Genomic DNA, 25,920 nt, shown 5'->3' on the forward strand with positions numbered 1-25,920 from the left:
TCCTCTTTGGCGCTCGCACTTTGTAATTACTTCATTTAATTAATTTAAAGTCAGATCAAAGGCGGCATCAAAGAAACCAGAAACCCGAAAACCCCGCTGTTTAAAAACCCATCGGACAGCGACTAGTGCTAAACGCTTTAAGAGCCTAATAAACTCGCTGATTGGCTTAATAAACTGAACTAAGAAGCAGCGTTATTGTCAGGCGCTGGCCAGCCGGAACCGGAAATTGTCCCCAGCGATAGGAAGTGCTCTTCTCGTTATTTTTACTTTATTTTATTTTATTTTTTTTGCTTTCCGCTGCAAGCTAAGCCGCTGTCGTCCAGAAATTGGATTTATCTGCTTCGTTAGTAAATTGGTTGTGATAGGCGCGACATCACGAACTCTCGCTCTCTCTCTTTTGACCAGGCTCAAACCCAACTCTTGGCCAGCTTTGGGCCACTTGCCAACGCAAAATGCAATGGCCATGGATGACACTAGGCACAGTGGCTGAAATTGGCTGGAATTTATAATTTAATGTTATTATTTATTTAGTTTATTTGTGCAAATATATAAAGCATTATCAGAGTGGTATTTATCCCTCAATTTCTGCTGGAAATACTTGATTGATTTTATTAATATACTCCCAATTTTACCCATAAAACTGTCTGTTATTCAAGCCAAATGGTTTAGTAATAATAATAATTCTTTTATGATTAGTCTGCAAAGGAAGACGTTAAGCTATTGTTTTCTTTTGACTCTGGACTGCCACCTAAATCTCTTCAGAAGCTCAGGAAAAGAAGCAAAACTTTAAGTGGACTTGTTTTTTATACATTTCTCGCATCACCCATTGTCCTGTGACGCAGCTTGAAGTCGGTCAACATTCAGGATTCTCTTCTTTCTGTCTTTTTTTTGGCTAAAGCTGTGGCGAAATGATTTTTATGCGAATTTTATTACTGTTAGCCGCTGCTTCTGGACTCTTAAAGCTGCCACGGCTGCTTGGGGAAGTTTATTCATTATTGACTTTCCGCCTCGTTGTTCGCGTCGCCGAAATAAATGCTTAAATAAGCCAGAGGCATTTCAATTTCACCAAAGTTGAAGTCGGCCCACCGACTGCCCACCCTTTTTTGGGGGTCCCTATATATATGTAGATGTATATAGGACTTCAAGGATCCCCGGGGCGATACGAGGTCCGTGTTTCTGTCACATTTTTTATTACAATTTCCATTTGGTGTTTATAATTTGTGTAGCAAATTGAGCGACAGAAATGGTGACATTCATGCGCGCAACGCAACTAATTTTTTGGGAGTCGTCGAGAGTCCAGATGGGGAATCGCTCATTTGCCGCTGCGACCGCGATAATGATGATGATGATGAACTGCCCCGCGGGCAGCTGATTTATGGGACCATCACCCAGCTGCAGATGGTGGGTAGAGCACTGAGAGAAATTAAGGAGAGACTTGCAAGGATTTTATCTTTAATTCAAGGGAGTTTTCATTTGCAGGTAACTTTTTTAAGCGGATAAAGAAGTACTAAAGAATACTAAAGAATCCAATATATGTTGGTGTTAAGTTTATAAAATAAATTTAAAATAAAACTCTCGTTTTGCATATAAAATCCCTATAATTCCCAACTGATTCTAACTAAGATTAAATTACATTCAGATGATCTTGTTGTTAATTAAAATACTGCTATTGCTTTCCATCAAGAATGTACAGTTATTATCTTAGATAAAGAGTTCTACAATTTGCATAATTATCACAAAAATCCTCTTGATTCCATCTACTCAATTTTTTTCTCAGTGTACTAGTAGTTGGGGTAGTGAGCTGGCAAAAACCAAAACCAAAACAAGCCATGTGGAGGGCTACCATTCGGCTGCATGGATTAATGAGCCACAGCGGCGACCACATTGGGATTTTCGAAGCCTGGCCCAGAACTGGGGAAAATGGGAAACTGGGGAACTGTGGGGGGACTCTGTGGATTATGTTGACTTTCTGCAGACAATGCTGCCCTGCCGCCTGCCGCCTGCAGGAAACGGGGGCCAAAGGACCAAGGCAAAGCCAAAGGACCGGACCCAGGTCCTAGCATCACATCACAGGATGTGCGCCCCTCCGGTCTGTGTGAGCTTTGGTCCTGGACTGGTGGCAAAAATTAAATTATGACAGCAAATGAACAGCCGCAGGTGGGGCGGCCGGGAAGCTGGCCCCGGAAATGCTGAGCCGCTGGCACCGAGCGAGGCTAATAATGAAATACATGAATTTTTTAGACAATAATCGCCGCAGCTTAGCCGGGATTATAATGGGCGCAGCAGGATGATGATGGCACAGGGAATAACAAAGGAGGTCCTTCTTCATTCTGCTCTTAAAGCCGGAGGAAATAATGAAATGACAGTTGCAGATTGAAATAAAAAAAAAAACACAAATACTATGTGATATTTTTCCCATACATTGAATATATTTTTAATCATCGATATTTACCGAATGTAATTTGTGATTGTCTAATCAATTATTGTTGTTTACACAACAAAAGCATTGCGAATTGCTGGCTAAATAAACATTAAATGCAATTAAATTGCTTAATGACCCACATTGATCGAGTTATTTGTGTTTTTCGGGCGACAACTTTGTCCCCGAAAACTTTGTGTTGAAGATTTACGACCTGCATAAATTTCATAATTTCCCAATGGGTTAATTGTGTGTGTCTTTGTTGTGTTTGTTTGCCCAGGACAATTGTAATGAAAATTTAATTTCCGTTTTGTCCCAAAATATCCGCAAATAGAGGAGAGTATCAGCTTAGGCTGATGAAATTCTCTCTCTCTCATTTAGATTGTATATTTACTCGTTTATATTAATGTGCATGATGCGATTATAAATTTATAAACAATGTGCTGCTGATGTTGTTGCTGCTGCTGTCGTTGATAACGATGACATTCTTTGGCCGGGCCAAAAATAAACCCTTTTTGCAAGCCGAGAACATTGTGTTTTGGCCACCACCACTACTGGCTCCAGAAATTTAATTAAACTTGTAACAGCATTATTTCGATATGCAGACCAAGCCACGACAACAAGGACACTGTCGAGAAACAGCAACAATAAGGACTCTTTTACTGGACGAAGCCAGCGTTGTAGAAAATTTTGTGTAAAAAGCGTAAAATATTATTTGCAATTTTCCAAAAAAAAAACTAAAACTAAAACAATGGCAAGCACACAGCAATTTGATTTTTGCATCAGATTTTTATGGAAGTAAAGGATTTTTTAATTTGCACATTGCTGGAATAGTTTTCATTGGTTTTTACAGCATTATTATTTGCCAATATATTTCGCATTCCCAGAATGTTTTTTGTTGTTTTTTATTTTTACGTTTATTTACGGCTCATACACTTTATGTAGATATGTGCATAGTTGGCTGAATATTCAGACTCTGGCGTTTTGATTTTTAATTGAATTTCCGGGCTACGGCTGCCTGGTTTCAGCAAATGACGAGGCAAACAAGCAGAAATCGAGTCCACTCGGCGTATACGCAATTTGTGATAACTCATATCGGATTTCAAGTACGACGACGATCGCTTGATTGGGTTCTCTTTCTCTATAACTTTCCGATTTCTGAATCAAAAATTGGACTCTCAGGACCTGCTGGAACCTGCTAATTGATATGCATGTGTCGTTTTTCTATTGCCGCCGTCGCTGCTGCTGCTGCAGTTTCCACCATTCCCCTATTATTTTCCCGCAGAGAAGCCCCGCTGACAATTTTCCATTAATTGAAAATGCCAATGGCCGGCAGCCATCAAATTGCCAGGCATATTGAGGGGTCCTTTTTGGCCCAGGAAATCCGCGGGGTCCCTATGTCCGTGTCGCTATTTCGCTCTCTCGATGTCCCAGTGCATTGTAGTTTTTGCGGGTCCTCTGTCGTCCGCAAAATTTGGCATATTTTGGTGACATGTCCGTACTATATTTTCTATTTGCCATTTGCCATTTTCTATTTTAGATTTCGAGTTTCCCCTATTTTCTTTATTATGGAAAAAGTCAAATATTCCGCATTATTTACCATGTACTCGTGTGGGTTGCTCTGCCGGCAAAACCAAACAACTGTCAAAGCAGTTCGTGTTTGCACTTTTAGTTTGTCAATGCGAATGGATTTGCCATTTCCTGTGCTATTTTTAACCCACTTCAGAGAGTGGGAGTAAAGGATTCAAGGTACATATTGAAAAAGTTGCAACTTAATTACTCAGAAATTGTGGACACCACTTTCAACGAAAGTTTAAGTCTAAAATAAACTTGGGAAAGGGAGAAAAAGGATTTAAAGTTGAGCTCTTATTTCATAGGAAAAGGGTTATAATTTATATAAGATTATATTAATTTATTGCATTTATTTATTCGCCGAAATAACACGTTCTCTTTTGGTTTTCCCTACTTAATTACAAACTAATTAAAATGTATATAATATATTATGCAGGCGTAAAATTCAGTATCCCTTTTTAACTGTTTTTCGTGCATAAATGGTTAGCAGGTGAAAATTCGTTGCCTTTTTTTTGGATTGAACGTGTTTTTTGGCCGAACAGTGAATTTTCCACGCTCCTGTATATTTTATAATGATTAAAATTTGTTGTCATAAAGGCCCGCGAAGCCCAACCCAAAAATAAAATAAATATGCGTATATCGGATCCCTTTTTATATTTTTCATTTTATTGAATATTTAACAACCGTAAGGTAGAGTCGTTCGGTGGTTTTGATGATTTATATGCCACTGTTTGTGGGGAAAAAGTCGGAGTTTAAGCCGATTCAGCTTTAAAAGTTATTAAAACTGTTGAAAGAAACTTACTTTTATCCCCATTCGCCACTCAATGTAATTCTTAACCAATTTCCTTGTGCTATTTTCTAGCATTTCTCGTTCGTAAAGGCAAGAGGATAGCAAAACTAATTTAGAAAATTGTTTTTAGCCTCTGTTATAGCTCCTCCACTGGCTTTGCCTTTGCCTTTGCCCAGGGCCCAGGGGCAAGTGAGAATTTCCTAGAGGGCCCTGAAATGAATCTAATAAAGAAATTACTCCAGACAGGATAGCCGCCGCCAAGGACGCGTTGCCTACGCTGAATAAAATCTCAACGATGTCGCCAATTGCTGAGGGGGAAGAGGAGGCCGTAATGAGCTGAATATAAAGTGCGTGGTGCCACACGGATCGGGGGAGTCCTAAATCGCTGTTTGCTCTTAGCCATAACATGAATAATTTAAAAAACAAAAGGCGAAACGATTTGCGACACACGACGCTTCTAATACACTTTGCCAATGCGATTGCGGATGTGTGAAAAGGATCCTTTGTATCCTGTGGCAAACAATGGGCCCAGTCGCTATTCAAGCATTCAATTCACCAATTTGCGCTTAATGTTTGACTATTCCTAAATGGCCAGCAAGACAATGTCTGTGTGAGCATTCCCCCAGGGACCGAAACAGGTAACTGAAGCGCACACGTGGCCCCCTCGTTGGCCCAATAAATAAGTCCTGATGGCTAAAATTGCCGATTCAACTTATTCGCATTCGTATTCGTATCCTCAAAGTACAGCGAAACAGTTGTCTGACTTATTCATGGGGACTTCTGCCGCCACCATTGTTTTTATTGGTTACCCATTAACTTTATGTTGTATCCGAGGCGACAGCAATTCACAATATCCTGAAGGGATGGAGGAAGGAGTGCTGCTACTTTCCAAGTGCTTAAAGAAATGACATTAAAGCGGGAGTTTCTTACTTGAAATTGTTTAGGAAAGCACAAAGAATATATCTCTTTAGAAGAATTGTATGAATTATAAAAGTGAAACTATAGTTTTTGAATATTATTTGAGGCTTAGCATTAAATTATTATCCCTCTAGTCTTGAAATATCTTTTGACTTGGAAACTTTTAGAAATATCTCTACCAATTGAGGCGATATATCTCCCCTTCTCACAAGATACGTTTCAACTGAAAGCAGTAGTTTCCTTTGTGTTTTGCCTGGGCACCATTTAGGCCAACAATTAGCTGCATCCAACCAGCAGCAGCTGCAGTTACACGGCCACTTAAGCCAGTTCTGTGCGAAAAGCGTGTTAGATGGCTCAAAGTGGACCAAGTACACTCTGTTTTGTTCGAAACAGCATCCATCCCCATCTCCATCCCCATTCCCATCCCGAAAACCCTCTCCTTTTGTTTGTGTCGCTGGAACTTTAATTGCGAAAACATTTTCAAAAGTTTTTCATAAATTTCTCGCACTTAACCGAAAGTACATAACGCAAACAAAAGTAAAGTAAAAGTGTATGCTACTTATACAGCTTATAATACTCGGTAGTAGTAGTAGTGGAAGTGAAGTGATTGTTGAGTATTTAAGGGTATATGGGTTTTAGGGGCAGAAGTTAAGGTAACAGGTTATGAGAATAACCTTTTATTAACTAATAGATGGTTGATTGGAATTAATTAATTGTAATGAAGCACATTCTTTGAAGTTGGAAATTTCATACTAATGAAAAGTGATATTATACACCTATTAAAACAAAACTCCTAAGGTTAATTTTTATAGATTTAAGAGCTCTTCTTTATATCCTCACAGCAGTCCCTTAAAAGTAGGCAACATAAAGTTGAGCAAGACCATTTACTCAACTCTTCTAGCTATCTAAATTAAAAGTATTTAATAATTATAGCAAATTGCTGTCCCGGGTATTCTATGGTCTGGACACTTTTCCCTTTTTCTTCCCCTCTTTTCGTGTGTGAGTGCAGTTGCAGTTGCAGCATCAAACTTCGTTGCAATGGCGGCTGCAATGCACATCAATAAAACGAAAATTGCTGCAGAATGGCGCACAATTGTCCTGGGAGCTGAAAGGCGTCGGAATCTGGGAGTGTGTGTGTGTGTGTGTGTGTGTGTGCGAGTTTGGGGGTGGGTGGGCGTGGCAGGTTGCAATTGTTGTTACTGCTGCTGCTGCTGTGAAAACAATCGAAATTATAGCAAACAAGCGCGTAAACTTTTCGCTTTCATGGTCGGATATATCTATATGTGTGTCAGTGAGAGTGTGTGTGTGTGTGTGTGTGTGTGTGGGTGTGTGTGTGTGTGTGTCTGGTTGTTTGTGTGGCGGCATTGCAGTTTTATTGCTCTGAAGGCAGACATTAAAATGCCTGACAAGAAGCACCGCGCCGCGCAACTGGCAACCTAATGCCATGCAGACACACACACTCATGTCCATGCTCTGTAATCAGAAATGTTTGTACAAATGTGTGATAGTGATGCGAAATTCAAAATTTTAAGTTACTAGTAATTTTTAGGATAATTTTTATCACTTTAATTGGATTTAACTTAATTATATTTATTGATATAGAATTATGACACTTTCTATTGATAAATCAATCTTTCTAAAACTCATAACTTAGTCAAAAATGCATTAATTTTAATTCTGAAAGCTGTCCTGTGCTAGTTTTTAGTAGATTAATAAATCTGCATACTGAATTTACAATTTTTAAAAACTCAAATTTTTATCAATTTTTCACCATTTGAATTTCACAATTTTACACCTTATAAAAAAGTGAAAATTTTGAAAATCTTAAATTTTGGTCAGATTAAGCTAGATCGATTCGCCTGTTGATGCTGATTAAGAATATATATGCTTTATAGGGTCGGAAATGACTTCTTCAATGTTTTTTTAAGCTTTTGAGTAAAATTATAATATTAATTTATGAGTCTTTTTATTGATATTTTAATATTAAAATTTGTTCTACAAATCAAAGCTTAAAAAACTCATAACGAAGTCAAAAATGCATTAATTTTAACTCGGAAAGCTGTCCTATGCCAGTTTTTATTAGATTAACAAATCTGCATACACAAATTAACATATTTTAAAACTAAAATTTTTATCAATTTTTCTAACTTCAAATTTCACAATTTAACACCTTTAAAAATTGTGCAAATATTGAAAAACTTTAATTTTTGTCAGATTAAGCTAGATCGATTCGCCTGTTGATGCTGATTAAGAATATATATGATTTATGGGGTCGGAAATGACTCCTTTAATGTTTTTTTTAGCTTTTGACTGAAATTTGAAGGGTAAAAGGATTTGTGGAGTATATGTTTTTAATATATTTAATTTAATAATTAATAAATAGTTATTTGCCACATTAAATCATCGATTATTTTTATTTTAAATTTATTCTATTGCTTTATTTTTAAACACTCTTTATCGTTGATTTTCTAATCCGTAAAATTATTCTAATTGCTACATTTTTTGCAATTTTAAAAATGCAAAAATGGTGCTTCTAAAGCCGTATCCCCATAAAGAGATTGTTTGCCAGAGCCCAGGATAATCCCAAAATGATTTCGATTTTGTTCGCAATAAAACCAAAACAGACAACACTATTTTAAAGCGGTGGCTTTTTATGTTTTAGCACCGAAGAGAAAGGGGTTTTTTAGGTTCAGTTTTAACCTTTTTATTTTTTATTGCCGCTCTTGATGACGAGCGAACTGCTCTCATTTGCGTGCACATTTTCGGGGCACACACACAAAAAATGTGTGTCAACAAAAGTTGTTTTTTTTATTTGTGGTTTTTCGCAACTAGTGTTGTGTCCGCTTTCACTAAAAATTTTTCAGCTGCCGGCGCCGAATGTCCTCTGAACGAATCTAATGGCTCTGGAGGGACGTTAAGGATAGAAAACCTGCCTGCAATTAGAGAGAGACTCAGGCTCCGGAGAAAGTTTCGAGAGTACGGTTAATGTGTGTGTGCACAACCCTTTTTGGCAGTTATGACAGCCGGGAAATGGTCGGGGTTCGGCGGGGGGAAAACTAGTTATGCTGCCATAATTAAATGTAAATTATCGCCATATGTACAAAACTGTTGCCATGTTTACTTATTTATTTGTCAGTTAATTAGTTCGGAATGTGTGCTGCTCCTCGTTTCCCCCGAAAAAAAAATCTGGTGACTTTTCCCCTGTTCTGTTGGCATTACAAACCACGTACAAGAAATGTAATTATTTTCATTACATCCACAAGCAAACAAACAACAACAAAAATTGTACACCCAAGCGAAAGACAACAAATGCCAAAAAAAAGAAGCAGAGAAAATACAAAAAACACGGCGTTGGCATTTCCAATACAATGTGAGGTTTGTGCTTTTTGGCTTTTGTTTATTTTTGACATTGACGTCCCCTCATTAATGTAAACGACGTCGACTGGCATAAAAAGGCGACCTTCTGTAATTATAATTAATACGAAAGGAACATGAGCTCTAACACACACACACACACACCCACACCCGAAGGACTTCCCGTGTCAATGAGCTGCTTTGACCCGAAACCAATACAAGAAGGAGCCAGGGGGCAAGGATACACTCGAAGAAACATTTTAAAACTACAATACAATACAATACAATTGAAGAATGAACTTGACTTCGACTCAAAAGATTTCTACCATTAAAACTTACTCCTGCAATCGATTTAGAATTTGATTTTGATGTTCTAACTTGTATTATTTCCCAGTGCACGTTAAGTAATTCTGGCCAGAGCTTACAAATTGCGTCTTTGGTGGCATTAAAAATTCCATTAGCTGCAAACTGCCCCCGTTAATTAGTGGCGCAAACAACTGATAGAAATTTTGATTTCATCTTGTTAAGAAAGGGGCTGTTATCCTGCCGGATGGGAGTGATGATGATGTTCCTGGAAAAAGAAGGGGTGGCAAGGACTTACCAAAGATGCGTCCTGCCCGGGTAATTGGCAAGGTGACCGAGATCAGGAGCAGCACAAAGCTAGGAATGATGAGCCCTCGATGATTTCCGTATTCCGGCGATATGCGCAGCGTCATTTTGTTGATGTTGCAATTGCAATTTATATTTTCTTTTGGGTTTTTTTGTTTTTTTTTCCTCCAATTTTCTCCCTCTCTTTTTAATCTAAAACAATTTTATTTTTTGCGGTGGTTTGCGTTACGTTTTTTGGTGTTGGGTTTTTTGTTTTTTGGATTTGGATTTCAACTCTCTCTATGGCAGCCTTGGGCTTAGAAATCAATTTACATTTATATTTTTTTGTATTTTTGTTTATTTCCAATGCCAATTAAACTATGTTTGAGTTGGGGAGTTGTAGCTTCTCTTGGTTATTTTTTAGTTTAGTTTAGTTTTTTTTTATTTGGTATTTGCACTGATTTTTGCTTTAGGTGATCATTTTGAAACGGGGCCTGCAAATACGAGAGAAATAGAAAAATGCAATTTTATTATTATTTTTTTTTTATGTAAATAGGATCATTTTTGATTTGGTTTGGGATCGATTTTAGCTTTCTAGCAGGGTTGGTAGAATTTATTTGTACAATTTATTGTTTTGGAACATGTTTTTTTGTGGAAAGTTCAAGTTCAAATAGATAGTTTTTTTTTCATATTCTCAATTGCTGTTATCACCAATTTTTGTAAAAGACATACAGTTTAATTGTTTATAAAAAAATTAAGACTTCAGTTTAATTTGTATTAAACAGTCCAAGTCTTTTATTTCCCTTCTCCCTTGTTTTATATCACTTCTAGTTTAGTGTCTCTCCTAAAATTTTAATTGTCTTAAAGTAACTAATTTTTAACCCACTTTTCTGCATTTTAAATACATTAAAATTGTAGCTGGTGTGAATTTAATATTTCCCCCTTGAACCATTTTCAATTTCTTTATACAGGGACACAGGGTTTCATTTTTACAGGCTCCTAAAATTCCGCAGGCACTATCCCTTTCGTTTTTAGTTTTTCCTTTCTTTTGCGGCTGCAAAATTAACTAAAGATGTCAGTCCCTCGCAGCGGGGTGGCATAAACTACCCATATGTGTGTGTGTGAGAGAGTGTAGTGTGTGTGTGTGTGTGTGTAACCAAAGTTTATATGCTGAAAATGAATTTGGCATTTTTACAACAGAGCAGAGTGAATGGCGAACAGCGGCGCTCTCGGAAGTCTGACAGCATAAAATGGAGTGAAATCTCTGCTGGTGGTGTGCAGTCAACTAATGTGGCCAAAAGGGGTCTAGTGGAAGGGAGAGGGGGAGGGAGAGGGAGAGGGAGTGTTGCAAGCTGTAAAAGCGGGCTTATAGTAAAAGTGAAATGCGCCCGTGGCGGGCTGCACATTTAATGCGGCAAACACAGTTACAACATGTGGCAGCAAATGGCGATTGCTTGGCCCCCAAAAAACAACTTGGCTTTTGACTATAAAAACGAGCGAGAGGTTGCCTTAAAGCTGCCACGCCCTCCCCTGGCTCCTTTCGCCCCAACGAGGTGCCCCAAACTTTGGCAGGAGGAGCTGCAACAGCAGCAGGAAAAACACACCAACAAGGACTGACAACAACGGAACCCGCCGCACATTGCACATGACGTAAATGTTGTGGTTGCTTTTAAAAACTTTGTTTTAATGTGTTTGCTGCAGGCTGCACTGAGAGTTTTTCTTTTCTTTTTTTTCCAGTTAACCTCCTTCCCAAAAGGGAGAATCCTCCATTCTCCATGTGTTGACGTTAAAATTTAAAGTTCAAATTTGTAACTTCCATGGAGGAAAGTTGAAATGAAAACACAGTGCAAATCGTTTTTCAAACTTTTGGCACTTGTCCCAAAACAAGGAAAGTCTTCAAATCGGAATATGAGATTTCAAATAAATAAGCAAAGGAAATATTTTCATTTCACAACTTAACATAGATCGTAGCATACTTTTGTGCCTTTTTAAAAGAGATTTCATTTGGAATAGCAGTTATTTTTTATATTTTCAAGAGCATTTTTAAAAGCACTTATCCTCCATTTATATAATTAATTCATGGCAACTTGACTGCTTTTAAAATAATTAAAATACTGAAAAGGGAAAACCTCTTCTTGATTAAAAATCATATCTATTCTGACTGATTTTTTCATTAAATACAATTTATTAATTGCGTAATGCACAGAACGGAAAAGGAGTTCCTGGCAACAGCTCCATTTATGGCTTTTCATTTTTTCTCATTTCACTTTTTTAAATAATTTTCACAATCGTTTTTAATGCAATATCTTTTTCCCTGGCTTTTTTTTTGAAAATGAAAATCAAAGGATCGCTGTGGCAAAATATTACACTGCTGCTGCCGCTGTTGGTAATTGAAGTTATTTTCCATATTACACACCCCAGGATTTTCAGGTGTGCAAAAACACGTTGACTTTTTCACTGACACCACTCTCTAGTGTGTGTGTGTGTGTGTGTGTGTTGTGGCTGCACAAAAACTGAGTTTGTGTAAATAAGTTTTTCCTGAGTGCGTTGCCTTTGTTGCTTGTTTGGTTATGGTTCTGGCCAGGAAACAACATTAACGCAAGTTTGTTTGACTTTACACAAAGAGATATAAATACAAGAGCTTTAAATACATGTTTTAAATTGAAAATTGAGGAGGGAGTTTTAACACAACATATTTTGTAGAACATATAGGTGAGTAAATTTTATGGAAAGTAAGAAGAATATTTATAGAAACCGTATAAAGGTTGCATTTTTAAAAATATTTCTTAAAATGTGATTGCTTTTTTATCTTAAAAAATTATTTTAAAATATGCTTTTAGATTGTATTTTTAAGCATAAAAATCTCTACGTAATCCTTCACGATTTTGTAGTTCAGATAAACAAGTGTAAATAGCTCTTTATTGTAATTTTTGTTTAGTAAATACTTTCATATATTTTTGACGTTATGTACGTAGAAATTCTTTAATATTTACTGCTTGTTCATAGACAAGTTGCTAATAGTTATTATTATTTATTCTAATTCTATGAAATTTACTTGCTTCCCTACTTAATTATTCATTATTTCCCCCATAACGTATTCCTCTATTACCCACAAGTAATATTTAATTCGTTGTGTCATCAAACGAAAAAGTTGAAGAACACGTACAAATATAGGTATTTTGTATAATTGAAGAACTCTCTCTCTATTGATGTTGGGTTAGTGGTTAGCCCGCTAATCACCATTATTACTGCCACCGCAAATGGAGGATTGTGTAATTCTGGGGCCAAGTGGAATCCTAATGAAGACGTGGAAGCCCAAGGAAGCCATTAATAGTGGCGGCTAGACATGACCGACCCCAAAAAATAGGCAACGCCTTGCGCTAAGCACCTTAACGACAATTGTTGTCCCCCCTGTCCAGGAATAGGAGCATTTTCATCTCCGGTGGAGGTTCGTCACTCAGCTCAACAAGTTAGCCCGGAAAATGGGAAAACGGGCAAACGGGAAAACAGAAAACAGAAACAGCTCGTAATGACCAGTGCCCGGGGGCAATTAAAGTTCCTCCGACGGATACTAGTTTCTAGTTTTCTCAATTTTCACATAACTCTCCCCCCTTTCGGTCTTGGCCATTAGCAGACAGTTCCGAGCCGCTTTCACGCTTGAATGCTCGGGGAAAAGCGGAAAAGCGAGAGCGGTGGAAAGCGTTAAGTAGCTGCGATGTCAGTAGCCGATTTGCAGTTATGACAACGCCAAAACCGAACTCAACTTGTCGCCCTTCGCATTTCCAAGTGCAGCACCATCCCCCAGCAGTAACTACTCCCTTTTGGGGGAAAAACTTTAAATTAAACAGTAGCGAAAAAAGCAGCAGGAGCTGCCAACCGAAAACAACGGGGCGAATGTGAGCTTTCCAGCAGAGAGAAAAAATATCAGAAATTTTAGGAATTTATAGAAATTTTAATAATCAAAAAGTGGTTTAAAAAGGCATCAAAAGAGGGAATAATCAATTCATAATTTACTGTTTTAATCTAATGAGTTGCTTACTAAAATCAATAATTAAAGTAGACATATCTTTGTTGGAAAATATATTCTTTTCATTTTATAGGAAAAATATTTAAAAGTAAAGAGGAAAATGCATTCTTTTTATTATATAGGAATAATGTTGAAGGAGACTAGTCAATGATTTCATTTCTCAATAAAACCTGCAAAAGATACCAAGTGCTTTTCTGTTTCTTTCGAGTACAAAAATTCAAAATTATTGTCAAGAATTCTCTATTTCCTAATTCAAATAAAATTTGTAATTATTTCTGCAACGTTTTAAGGAAGAAATCTCAAAGTTACATGTGCTAAAAAATTGATTAATAAACATGATTTACCCTGCCTCTAGGAATACTTTTCCTTTTGCCTAAGAATCCAAATAAAAATTCACACTTTTATCTTTATATTTTCCTAGGGGAAAATGTAATGATTTATAGTGCAACCACTGCATTTTTTTTTCTGTGTGCATCGCAGCGCGGCAGTGAAGAGCGAAAAAATATGGCACTGCATTTGGCATGAGGCAGGGAAACAAGCAGCCCGGGAATTGTCGGAGTAGAATCATACAAAATATGCAAAGGACAGCAGCAACATTGGGAGCAGCAGCAGCAAAAGCAACACAAGTTGTAATTTACAGCTTATTTACGTTGGAATAAAAAATGAATTAAGACAACGAACCGGCAGCCTGACAGCGTAGGAGAGCAGCTTCCTTCTCCCTTCCCCCCCGGCAACTCGCAAAAGGTAAATGCATAAATAAATCAGGCAAAGTCCAAACAGAAAAAGGAAAAAAAATATGAGGAAAATGCTAGGGAAAGGGAACAAACTTGGAGCAAGTAAATGTAGGAATATAATTAAATGCTTTGACATGAAAGAAAAGTAGTCAACTAAATGGGAAACTGAATGCCGCTGCTGCCAACTCGGTTAATTAGCACAGACAGCCAAGAGGTGTCGCAATGTCCTTGCAAAAGGATAAAGAAATTGATTGAACTTGTTTAAAATTTAAAGTTAGGGAAGTACAAGAGAAGAGCGTATTTTCTTTATTTTAATTTTTTGTATTAAAAACGGAAAGTTCTTAGTACTTTTAAATTTATTTGTAGATGAAAACTTCCTTTTAATTATGGCAGTAATATTTATAGTATATTTTATCATTATTACAAGTAATCATTACAAATCACTAGTAAATTATTGCACCTCTCAAGCTTTTTAAAATATTTGTATGTTCAAAATTATGCTTAGCTTGGTATACAATTTTACATACTTAATGAGCTTTTAAATCACATATTAATTAACCATTTTAAAGAAACAAAGAAGTTTTTAAAATTTATTTACCACGCTAAAGACTTTCTAACAATTAAGTTTTAAGTTTAGAACACATTTCTAACTTCACCAACATCCTAATTCAGTCACATACTTCCCCTACATCTCCTGCTTAACTTAACTTAACTTAATCCAAAAACAAAACCTTATATTTACCCGACTAGAGCATGAATTTTAAATATATTTTCTCTGTGAAAAACAAACTGAATTCCGCGCCAGCAGGATAAAAAAAAACACGTGTCAAGTGAGCGCAATATTACGAGGACTTGTCCCTATATTTGTCCCGCGCTGTCTCCACGCTCTCCCTGGCACATATAGATGGAGATTATAATGCCAGACGGTTCACAATGGGAGTGTAGAAAAAAAAGAAAGGAAAAACTAGAGGGAAAAATAGAGAAAAAATGAGGAAAATGCTAGAAACTAGAGAGGCGAAATAACAAACACACGAATAGCAAGAATAACAAGAATAACAACTCGCTGCAGCAGCTTAAGTGCAACTGCAGCCGTCGCAGTGTGTGGCTCAAGTGTTGGTGCAACAACAAAGGGTGTGTGGGGGGGAGGATTTTCCCAGCCACCACCCCCCCCCCCCTTAACCCCAGCACCACACTGCCAGGCAAAGCGACAAGTTGCCTTTGTGGCATCAAGTGCATCACAATTGCAGCCTGCAACAACTTGCAACAATGAGATTATTGCGCACAGGAATTTATGTGTGCCAGCCACATACGCCTAATCATGTTGTAAGCACTTCCATGGTCCACAAAAGTACACAAAAAAATAGATATATATTTATATATATTAGAAAGGACACACTCTCCGGGCATCTAATTTGGTTTGTTTAGATTCAGTTGCAGCCTCGGCTTACAGCGAATTTATTTTATTATTTGCTGATGTTTGCAATTTGGGCACGTGCCGCAAATTTTAAAATAGTTGAGAACGTGTGAGGCAGCAATCCAGGCAAAGGTTAAGCGCACACACAGGACAAACACATACTCTTGGGTCGAAGGACCATTTTTGCGCTTCGCTGCTTTTGTTGACAAACACATTTTCCTCCTCGTCTTTTTCGAGTGGGGCAAACATAATGCCAAAGTGCGGCACCAAAAATCAGCGCAAATTTAGTGGCAAAGCAAATAAATTTACTTTAGTTTGCTCTTATTTTTATTTTTTACACAAATATATATATATATATATTATTTCCATTGTATTTGGAAATGTCTTCTTTGCCTCGTGCCTGCCTGACTGGCTTTTATTGCCCCAACAAATGGCACTGGAATTAAGAAAAATGGCGCAAAAATAAAAAGGGTTGTCCCGTGTCCTAAGCATAGTGTTTGCTCAATGGCACATACAGAGTCAGTTAGTCGATCGAAGGCAACCCTTTTATCTGAAAACCCAAATAATGTCGGCTATTAGCGGCAGGACATGACCAAAGTCCGGGTCAGCAGTTTGAGAATAAAAGTTTTTTGGTCCGCAAACCGATTTTCGGGGCCTAGAAAGCCCTGAAAACCAAGCCGCCGACACTCACTAATTAAACTAATTAACTGAGATGGCCAAGGGATAAGTTTTAGGCCCAAAAATGTCTTCCAGACTTGGCCAAAAACAAATCGCAAAGGGGGGAAAGAAAAGAAAGCCTCAATTCTGGCCCCACAAAGTGGGTCACAAGCCGGAAAAAAAAACCAAAAGTAAATGCAAAATATTCTGCCTACGATTAGAAAGCGTTTAAGGGAGACGAACTATAGGAATCTATAAGGATTATGCCAGGATAACCACCTTTTGCTGTGGTCTATTTCCTGCCCACTCTAGGCCTTCTCTGAGTCACTGAGTTGATCTATTCCCGATGAGGACCGCGTCGAGAATCGTGGAGGATCTTAGCCCGCCTTCGAACACAAACAAAAACTTTGCACTTGACACTGATTGCAGCTGCATTCTTAATCAGACTTTATAACATGGATTTTTCTCAATATATTTCTCTCTCATATATATTTTTCTCATGAATGCAGGATAATAATTCCGAGACACTAACGGCGGCGTCAGGATAAACGCGCACACACGCGACGCGAACGCACGAAGTCCGGCAGCAGCGCCACCAGCGGACACATCCTTACGAGCGCACAACAAACACGAAACTGAGCGCTTCGTCTTTTGCGCAAATAAATTCCGTTCCCAGTTCCCAGTTCCCAGTTGCCACCGAGAATCCACCAAGTTGCACCACTCTACCATATCCATTCGGTGGCTCGGCTTTCAGTTCGCGTTCCGAGTTCAGAGTTCCCGAGCTTTGGGTTCTGCATTCCCACCACCCGAAGGCCCGAGCTCCGTTGCCTAGATTTTTGTGCGCGGGTGGACTTTGCTTCGGCAATCGTCCTGCCGAGAGTTACTCTCTCTCTCTCATGCTCTCCCTGCGGGACTCTCTCTCGTGTCCTGTTCTAGTTTCGACTCCGAAACCCACCACAGTGACTCCGAATCTAGCCCGGCTTATCACTGATAAGAGAAGAGAGCGCAACACGACCTGCTCAAGGCGGTCAGGTGCGTTGCCTTCTGAAACGAATAGGAATGAAATGTTGGCAGTTAATATTTTAGAGGAATATTCATTAGTACCGGAAGGTCCTTGCCAGATGCAAGAATGGTAGGACTTTAACACAAATTATGATAATATTTGATTATGGTAAATCATGGGAGTTATTATGATTTATTTTGTAAATTTATTTATTTTTTTCATATTTCTATAAACCTATGATTTATTACGATTAAAGCGTGTTAAAAATGATTTATGCAGCTTATTTATTTTAACATTTTGTTTGGTAAAGTTATGATGAGTTGTCACATTATTAAAACCCTGATTCTTAGTTTAATTACAAAACAAAATCCTTGTCCTCAAGTAATAAATTTAAGCTAACGCTATATCTTGTAACTACATATGGCAGAAAATCAGTTTAGGAAATTATTAGCAATTCATTTGACATTCATTCTTCTGTATTTATAAAATTGAGTACAATACATATAATATAGAAATAATTTAATATCTATGTTCTTTTTATTCCTTTTAAATTTTTATAATTATTTGTTTTTTTATATTAATGGTAATAGTAGGAAGTGCTAATATTTAATAACATTATTGATGTTGTCAGCTTAATGGCTCATAATAACATAACAGAAACACAGATATATTTAACTGTCTGCTTAACATAAAGTGCTTCTTAAGCTCCATGTACTGCCTAACATAATCATAAACCTGTACACTCATTAAACACTGTATATTTAGACCTTAGCAGAAAATATTTCGAAAATTACCCTGGAGTACATATAGCAGTTTTATCGAAATCATGTAATGGTTAACATTCTGAAAATCACAGCTTCATAGCTGTTATTCCTTTAACACGGTCTCAGTAAGAGGTTCGAAGTTCTGCTAGTTCTAACAGCTGTAAAGCACAGAATCTGGTGAATTTTCATAACAGTCTCAGTGAAAACATAAACTACCCCTTGCTTAAAAGAGAATGTTACTGACTCAACTGCCGCCAGTTCGAATCGAAGGCTGCTATTTTCTTAAACTGTTTTGAGTATGGCTTTACATTTCGAACACTTTGTTAATGTAAAAGTACATTCGGCTTATAGAGGGATGGAATGGATTCGTCAGGCTGTTAAAGTCTTCTGTTTAATTTACGAATGTTAAATCCTACGAATGTTTACTTTCATCTAATGTAATGGGTTTTAAAAATTCTGCTAGGCAGTTAGCAGCTGTTGCTTGAGTTCTGTTAAAGTGTAAGGGGAATGTAATGTTCTATAGAACTGAATGTTAAGATGTGGTTATGTTATTTATCATACCGTTCTTATAACTTTTACTTTCGAGTGGACTAGTTAACAGTTTCACAAAATGTTACAAGTGTTACAGCAAATGTTGTTGCCTATTAACATAGCTTAAGCTCGATTTTTTACTCACATTTGGAATACTTTAGCTAACAGTTGCCGTTTACATTCATTTTATAAACATGTTTTTGCTTTTTATTAACATTTTCATATAAAATGGTCTTAACAGGATCTGTGGCTCGTTCTGTTTATAGAATAAACACACGTCCTTGACAATGCATAATAAAAATGGTCAAAACTTTAACAATTTTAAATATTTAACTCCACATGCAAATTAGGTAATTATTAATTAAAAAAAAGGTAGCGCATAAAAGTAAATTGTTATTAATTAAATTTTTGTTTCGTTATGATTTGGTTCCCTGATCCAATAGCTAGGGTATAAAACCTGCAGTCTCTGAACATTTTAAATTCGAATTTCATTGTGAAATATATTTCACATAATTTCCATTTATTGTGCCTAAAACACCATTAAAGTCGCCAATAACATTTACATTTGCTATGCCCAATCGAACCCCGTAATTTGTAGCGTCGATCGGTCGAAACTTCCGCAATTATTGCCAATACAGGCACCTGCCCCTAAACGATGGCCACGCCTCCTCTAAGCCACAATTTAATAGCCCAACAGGAACATCCTGCAGGAAAGGAAATTCCGAAAAGGAAGCACAAAACTCACCCCCTCGGGGAGAGAGTCAGCAGTGCAGTCAGTCCCCTTAATCGGTGATGTCAACGCCTTTTCGGAAATGTAGTTCAAGGAACATCCCGGACATCCGCACATCAGGACATCAGGACCTCCGAACAACCCCTAAACCTAACCAGCGACGATTTATAACGCACTTTAAATTGCAAAAAATTGCAACAGTGATAAGGGAAGGGATCGGGGTGCGCCAGGCGCCGGGCGTCGAAACCGAAACTAATTCGCAACAAGCGCAATAAAAATTATGAACAATAGCGGAAATTAGCCATGGCATCCTTAGGGGAGGGGCGGGGAGCGGTGAAGAGGGGCGGAAAAGTCACTCGCTCTGCGGTTTTTCGCCAAACTGACAGCGCAACGAAATGCCAACCAATGCATGACGAATGCAAGCTGCGTCTCCCGAACCTGGGGACGAAAGTGCACTGAAAAAATGCCAAGGGATATGAAATTTAAATTTAAAAAAAATTATTTCAATCAAATGTTACTTATTTTTAAGGAAAAGTAAGGAAGAAAATGCTAAAATTAACAGAGAAATGAATTTAAACCATAAATTAAAGTCAAAAATGGCTTTCAAGGCAGCTAAATAATTTAATTTAATTTTTAGTATAAATAGAACATGTTTATAGAAGATTCTTATCCTTAGAGATTGAAAAGAAAAATAATTATATATATTTTTAACATAACCTTTTAATTAGAACATTAAGTTGATGTCATTATTTCTCCCAGTGCATTGGCTGGAGTTGCTAGAACAATTGGAGATGACATTGGGGGATAACACTTTCGCTGGGGGTGGCCGGAAGTTCATGGGGGCGAAGTTCATGGCCCCCAATCCCCCCTTCCCAATACCAAACACAAACTTTAATTAGCAACTTTTGTAGATTTTTTGCCAGAAGCCTGAACCAAAACCAGGAGCATGCCTCAATCCCCCTTTTCCCAGCCATTTTCCGTGTCTCCGTTTGAGTGCCTGCTGCAGCTTCCGGCGGTGCTGCACCTTTTTGCCCCCGGGCTCGTGTTCGTGGTAAGTTGATACCGCTCTCTATATGGTATCTATATATATATATATAAGAGAGAGAATATCTGGCTGGCTGTGTGTGGAAAAGTTAGCTTCATTCGGTGGCAGGATAAAGGATGCCGCTCCGAGGGCGAATGACACTTGACAGTGATTTATGGCCGGGGCCACTGATAACCCGCCAAATCCGAATCCAAAGCCGAAGCGGCAAGTGCAAATCCAGGACAATCAGGACTCACCCCTCTCAGTTGTGTATCTCATATATATATGAACCATATATGTATATTTCCATGCCGCAAATGCTGCAATTTCGAGCCAAAACGCTCGCATGTGCAATCATTTTTTATCGCAAATCTCTCGCTCTGCCGTGCAGCCGCTTTTCCGCCCCCCGTTTGAGGTCCTGCCCAGCGGGGTGTTAAATTGCCAGGACTGCTGCCTCAATTTCAACGTCATTCAACGCCATTAACCTTCTGTCAATTTCAATAAGTCAGCGGTTCACAAAAAAGCAGCAGCGGCAGTCTGTGCCTTCCTGCCATTCATGGAAATCTGTTGCAATTGCAACGGATCTGGAGTCCAGATCTAATACAATATTGATAAGGACTCTGGCACGGCAGGACTGCCTGTATATGAGCCTGTTATGGCGGACATGCATGTCCTAAATTACACTCGCCCCGGCCACAAGGGATGGCTCGCTTATAAATAGGATTTTTTCTGAATGATAAAAATAAAACTAAAGTCGAGATGCCGCACTTGATGGGCTGTCTAAATTTGAGGCTAACGAAGCATAAAGATTTTTTATTAATAATAAATATGTATATCAATAATTCAAGAACTATATATATGTATATGCCTTTTTTAATGAGATAAATTTGCAAATATTTCTTTAGTAAAGTTCGTGCTGAGTGCTAAAACCGCGTAACATGGGTCGCACACAAAAATCGATCCCTATAAATGGTATTTCGCACTGTTTTTGTCAGTAGTTTGTATTTTTATCCTTGCGGAATGCGGTGCAGTTTGCACACGCACACCTTGGCCGACCGCATATTCCCCGAACGAACAGAACAGGACAGGACAGGACAGGACGGGACAGGACATTGGGCCCGTTCGTTTGGTGGCTGCGCTTGTTGCCATTTCCGCTTCCGTTTGGCGCTGTCGTCGTTGTCATGTCTACATGTCCTGCGTCCTGTCCTGCCGTGTTTCGTATTCCCTGTATTCCAGCCGTGTTGCACATAAATCGTTTAAAATAAAGTGATAATTGCATTTGTGTTTCAACTGTCAAAGTGACGTCAGTCCCGGGGACAGTTCCCAGTGTCCTTTTAGAGTCCTGTGCCTGGGCTTAACGGTAACTGCTGCTGCCTGCCTGCCTGCTCTGTCGCGACATTTTATGAATGTCGCCGCCGTATGAATAATTGCGATAGCAGCCAATTTGAACGTTCTTCCATCCCACATCCATAGGCACTCCATCCATCCGTTCATCGAGCCGCGATTCCTCCTCGTTTACGCAATTTCGAGGGTTGTTTATGTCCTTTGAGCGGCTGCTGTGTCTGTGTTTTAATTTCAGTGTCACTGTGAAGTGGATTAAAGTATTTCCAGAGGCTTACAAGCCTAAAACGAGTGCAACCCCTCCTTTGGGTGGACCGGAAGCCCGGACGCCCGGCGAGAGCTGCACTCCGGGTTGCCTCAAATGGCAAAACGCACTTTTCCTGCGCTTCTTCTGCACTGAAAGAAATAAAATATGGATAGTGTAAAAATTAAATCTTCAAAAAAAAGAAGAAAAATATGTTGTATTTAAAATTTGTATTAATATTTGAAGCTTTTTTAATCGAAATTGGTTCCAGAAATGTTGTTTTATACCTATGTTTTCTTACCCTATTTTCTGTTACATTGTTCTAATGGAGCAAAACGCACTTTTCCTGCGCTTCTTCTTCTGCACTGAGAGAAATAAAATATGGATACCATGTACATTTCATCTTAAGAAATGAAGAAGATCTTTTATTTAAAATTTGTATTTATATTTGAAGTGTATTTTAATCTAATTTGGTTTTAGAAATATTATTTTTTACATATTATTTTGTTTTTTTATTCCTCTGTTATATTGCTCTAATGGAGTAGCTTTTAACTTTAGATTTAAAAATTTCTAAAAGCTTTATTCAATCTTGTGTGAATCCATTTATTTATATGTATCATTTTATGATAGTTATCCCTTCTGCATACAATTTTTTCCTATTTTCTATTTAATGTTCGCTTTTCATTGAAAATTATCGCTTGTGTTCATACTCCCTTTTAAAAATAAAAAGTATTTTTATTATTATTTGCCCCCCCTGCAGTTATTATATATATATTTTATACAATTTTTTTTTCTCTGTTTCTGAGCACTTGAATTTATTGCGAACGATATATAGTATAAGGCATTCCCACCTCGGCCCAGTGTGTCTGTGATTAATATGCAACACCCCGTTGGCCCCGTTCGCGTTTTCGTGTGAAGCGGCCAAGTGTTCGCTTGAACCCTCTCGGCCGAATTGAATTGTTAAGCAAATAGCATTAATATTTATATTGTTTTTTACGCCGGCAAGGGTGCAGCACAGATGCAGACTCTCGACGCGACGTCAATTGCGTTGCTAAGTGCCACGGCAAACAAAGGACAAAAATTATTGAATGAACAAAATGTCGAGAGATCCGCCGCATGTGGCAAATTAGGTTGCCTTTGATGCATGATCAGGGTTGCGAGAATTATTAAATAAATAAATATTAATTCACTTAAGGTGAGCTCTGCCCCTCGTCTTGACCTGTATTTCCTTCAGGTGTCTTTTGGGGGGTTAAATCGACACGAACTTTGCGTGTTTGAACCCTAGAAAATCAAGATGAAAAAAATAAACACACACAAACACTCACAGAAAGTGTCGATTTGATGAATGGCGTTTATTAAGCAAACAATTTCGAGCTCTTTGCAGCCTAATTGAGACCCATGCATCAACCATGTTGTGGCAGTTAAATGGCTTATTAATATTTAACAGATATTAAAACAAAAACAAAAAATACAAGCGACTAAGCCAAATTAAATAATAAATTGTAACACGGCAGGCGAATGTAGTAACTGGCCTTAATTTGGACCTTTGCATGTCCTAGGACCTCTCTAAAAAAAGCCAATTAAAGTGCTGGAAAAACATGGAAATTAACTGCAGCGAAGCAGTCTTTCGAGTGGAAATGAGTTTTGCATGCAACATGCAGCTTGGAAAATGCAAGCATTTTCCATTAATTATAACCAACCGGCACACGTTTATGATCGGAAGTGTAGAGCTGTGGTCAAGTTAAAGGAATTCCAACTAACTTAACTGATTAGTTAATAAGTCACACTATTTCTCCGTTTCTTGTATCTTTGTTAAGTCGGAAGAGAATTAGGGAAAACACCTACAGATTTTCTTGCCAACTTGATTTGAATAATAATTCATATCATTTTGGGTGTACCATTTTCATTAATTAGGTACAGAAATTACCTAATATCTGTTATCTGGTTTGGTGCCATAAAGAAGTCAAGTTTTAGCTTTGCCAAGAAAGTGTTGTTATTTGTATTTAATTAATTTTAAAGTTTAAAAGAATTATAGCTTCACATTATGCTATTAAATTCCCATAAATTCTCCTCTTCATTATTTACATATTATTTCTTTATGGTACTCGCTTTGAATAAGTACCCTGTGTTCCTTAAAGTACCTTACTTATATTGAGTACTGTGACATCTCTGATAGTTCCCTGCCACTTGACTGTTGCACAAACAATTTATAACTTTCTGCCCCTCATTATTTGCACATTTTTTGGTTTTATGGTTTGGCAAGCCTTACAAAAAAAATTAAATAAAATGTATGCGTTATGTAAAGAAAAAGTTTAACCGACAAACTCACACACACACAAACACATACCAACCCACTGATTTTCCCCAACTGAAAGGGCGGGAAAACTAGCAACTGTAGTTACAATAAATACATATGCAGGACGACTCTGTCGCCGGCATTATAGAAATCCCGTTAAACCCACTTAATTCAATAAAACACCTTTCACACACTTTGCGCCAAAGCCGACAACAAACTATGGTGTGTGTGTGTATGTGTGTGTGTATGTGTGTGTGTATGTGTGTGTGGGGTGTGTGTGGGGTGTGCGAAACGTATGAATGGCGCTTGAGAGCGTGCGCCAAAAGCTACTTCACGGCGGCAATTTACGTTTAAAGTTGCTTAAAGTTGCTAACGACAAAAGTTATAATTGCATAACGTGTATGTGTATATGTACGGGTCCCCGGCTTTTAGTGTGTGTCACCCTCACTCACACACTTAAACGAAGTGCAGCACACACTGGCAGCTGCACCAGGAAAAAAAATTATACATACATGTTTTAAGTACTTAGTTTGAACATAAAACTAGAAGATCATAAAGGGATTTTCAGGGGCTAGCCTTGGGTAATAAATGTAGTAGGTTAGGTTAAGGTTGAGTGTCCTTTTGTCCTTGTCCATGTCTAGTATCCTTTTTATGCCATTCTATATCCTTGCAGCATACGAAACGCACTGTAGGATCCATTTCCGACCCCATATATCATATATATTCTTGATCAGCATCGAAAGCGAAGTCGATCTAGCCATTTCCGGGAGAAATGTTTTTTTTCAAAAATTTGGAAATTTTATAAGGGGTTACATCGTTAAAATTGTCAAAAATTGATAAAAATTTGAATACTTTTTAATTTAAAAATGAGTATGCAGATTTATTAAAGGACTAAAAACTAACATAAAAGTGATTTTTGAATTAAAATTAATGCTCTTTTGGCTAAGTTATGAAATTTTTAAATGTGATTTGTAAATGATATTTTCATATAAAAATATATATAAATAATGGGTCAAAAAATGGTATTATAACTACAGTCCGAAAACAATGTGAAGGAGACATTTCGGACTCTATAAAGCATATATATTCTTGATCAGCACCGAAAACTAAGTCGATCTGGCTACGTCTGGCAAAAATTTACTTTTTTTCAAAAGTTTTTAAGGGGTTACGTCGTTAAAATTCTTGAAAATTGGGAAAAGTTTTAAATTTTAATCTGAGTATGCAGTTTTATTAACCTAATAAAACTAACATAGAAATGGCTTCCAAATGAAAACAATTGTTTTTTAGATTAGTTATGAGTTTTATAAACTTTGATTTTTCGATATAAAACTATCGTAAATATTGATTCAAAGAATGCAAATATTTAAGGCTTAGTTATGATCGATATGATCAGTATACAAGAAAGGAAACTAATTTCGGAAAGCCAAAGTTTATATATCTGCAGTTTGCACTTATTCCCATACATTAAGTGCCAACCGGACTATTTGAATATCATTTCCATTCCTTTAATTTTT

At 37.6% G+C, this 25,920-nt stretch overlaps 1 protein-coding gene and 1 long non-coding RNA gene across 4 annotated transcripts in view; one reads left to right on the forward strand and one right to left on the reverse strand.

Annotated features, from left to right (window-relative positions):
• Ptp99A (Protein tyrosine phosphatase 99A) overlaps positions 1 to 17,149 on the reverse strand; it is a 138,313-nt gene extending 121,164 nt beyond the window's left edge. For all 3 annotated transcript variants that reach the window (XM_086840221.1, XM_020956299.2, XM_086840215.1), the window contains exons 1-2: positions 16,753 to 17,149; positions 9,655 to 10,135 (exon numbers count right to left, since the gene is read on the reverse strand). In XM_086840221.1, the coding sequence (XP_086696347.1) occupies positions 9,655 to 9,769 (115 nt within the window). In that variant the 5' untranslated portion in view covers positions 9,770 to 10,135; positions 16,753 to 17,149. The remainder of the gene's footprint in view (positions 1 to 9,654; positions 10,136 to 16,752) is intronic.
• LOC110186962 (uncharacterized) overlaps positions 1 to 25,920 on the forward strand; it is a 55,056-nt gene that overhangs the window by 15,472 nt on the left and 13,664 nt on the right. The gene's annotated exons all lie outside the window — the stretch shown is intronic.

This window comes from Drosophila serrata, unplaced genomic scaffold (genome assembly GCF_035046125.1).
Source record: "Drosophila serrata isolate PLE 108 unplaced genomic scaffold, ASM3504612v1 contig_382, whole genome shotgun sequence".
NCBI lineage: Eukaryota > Metazoa > Arthropoda > Insecta > Diptera > Drosophilidae > Drosophila > Drosophila serrata.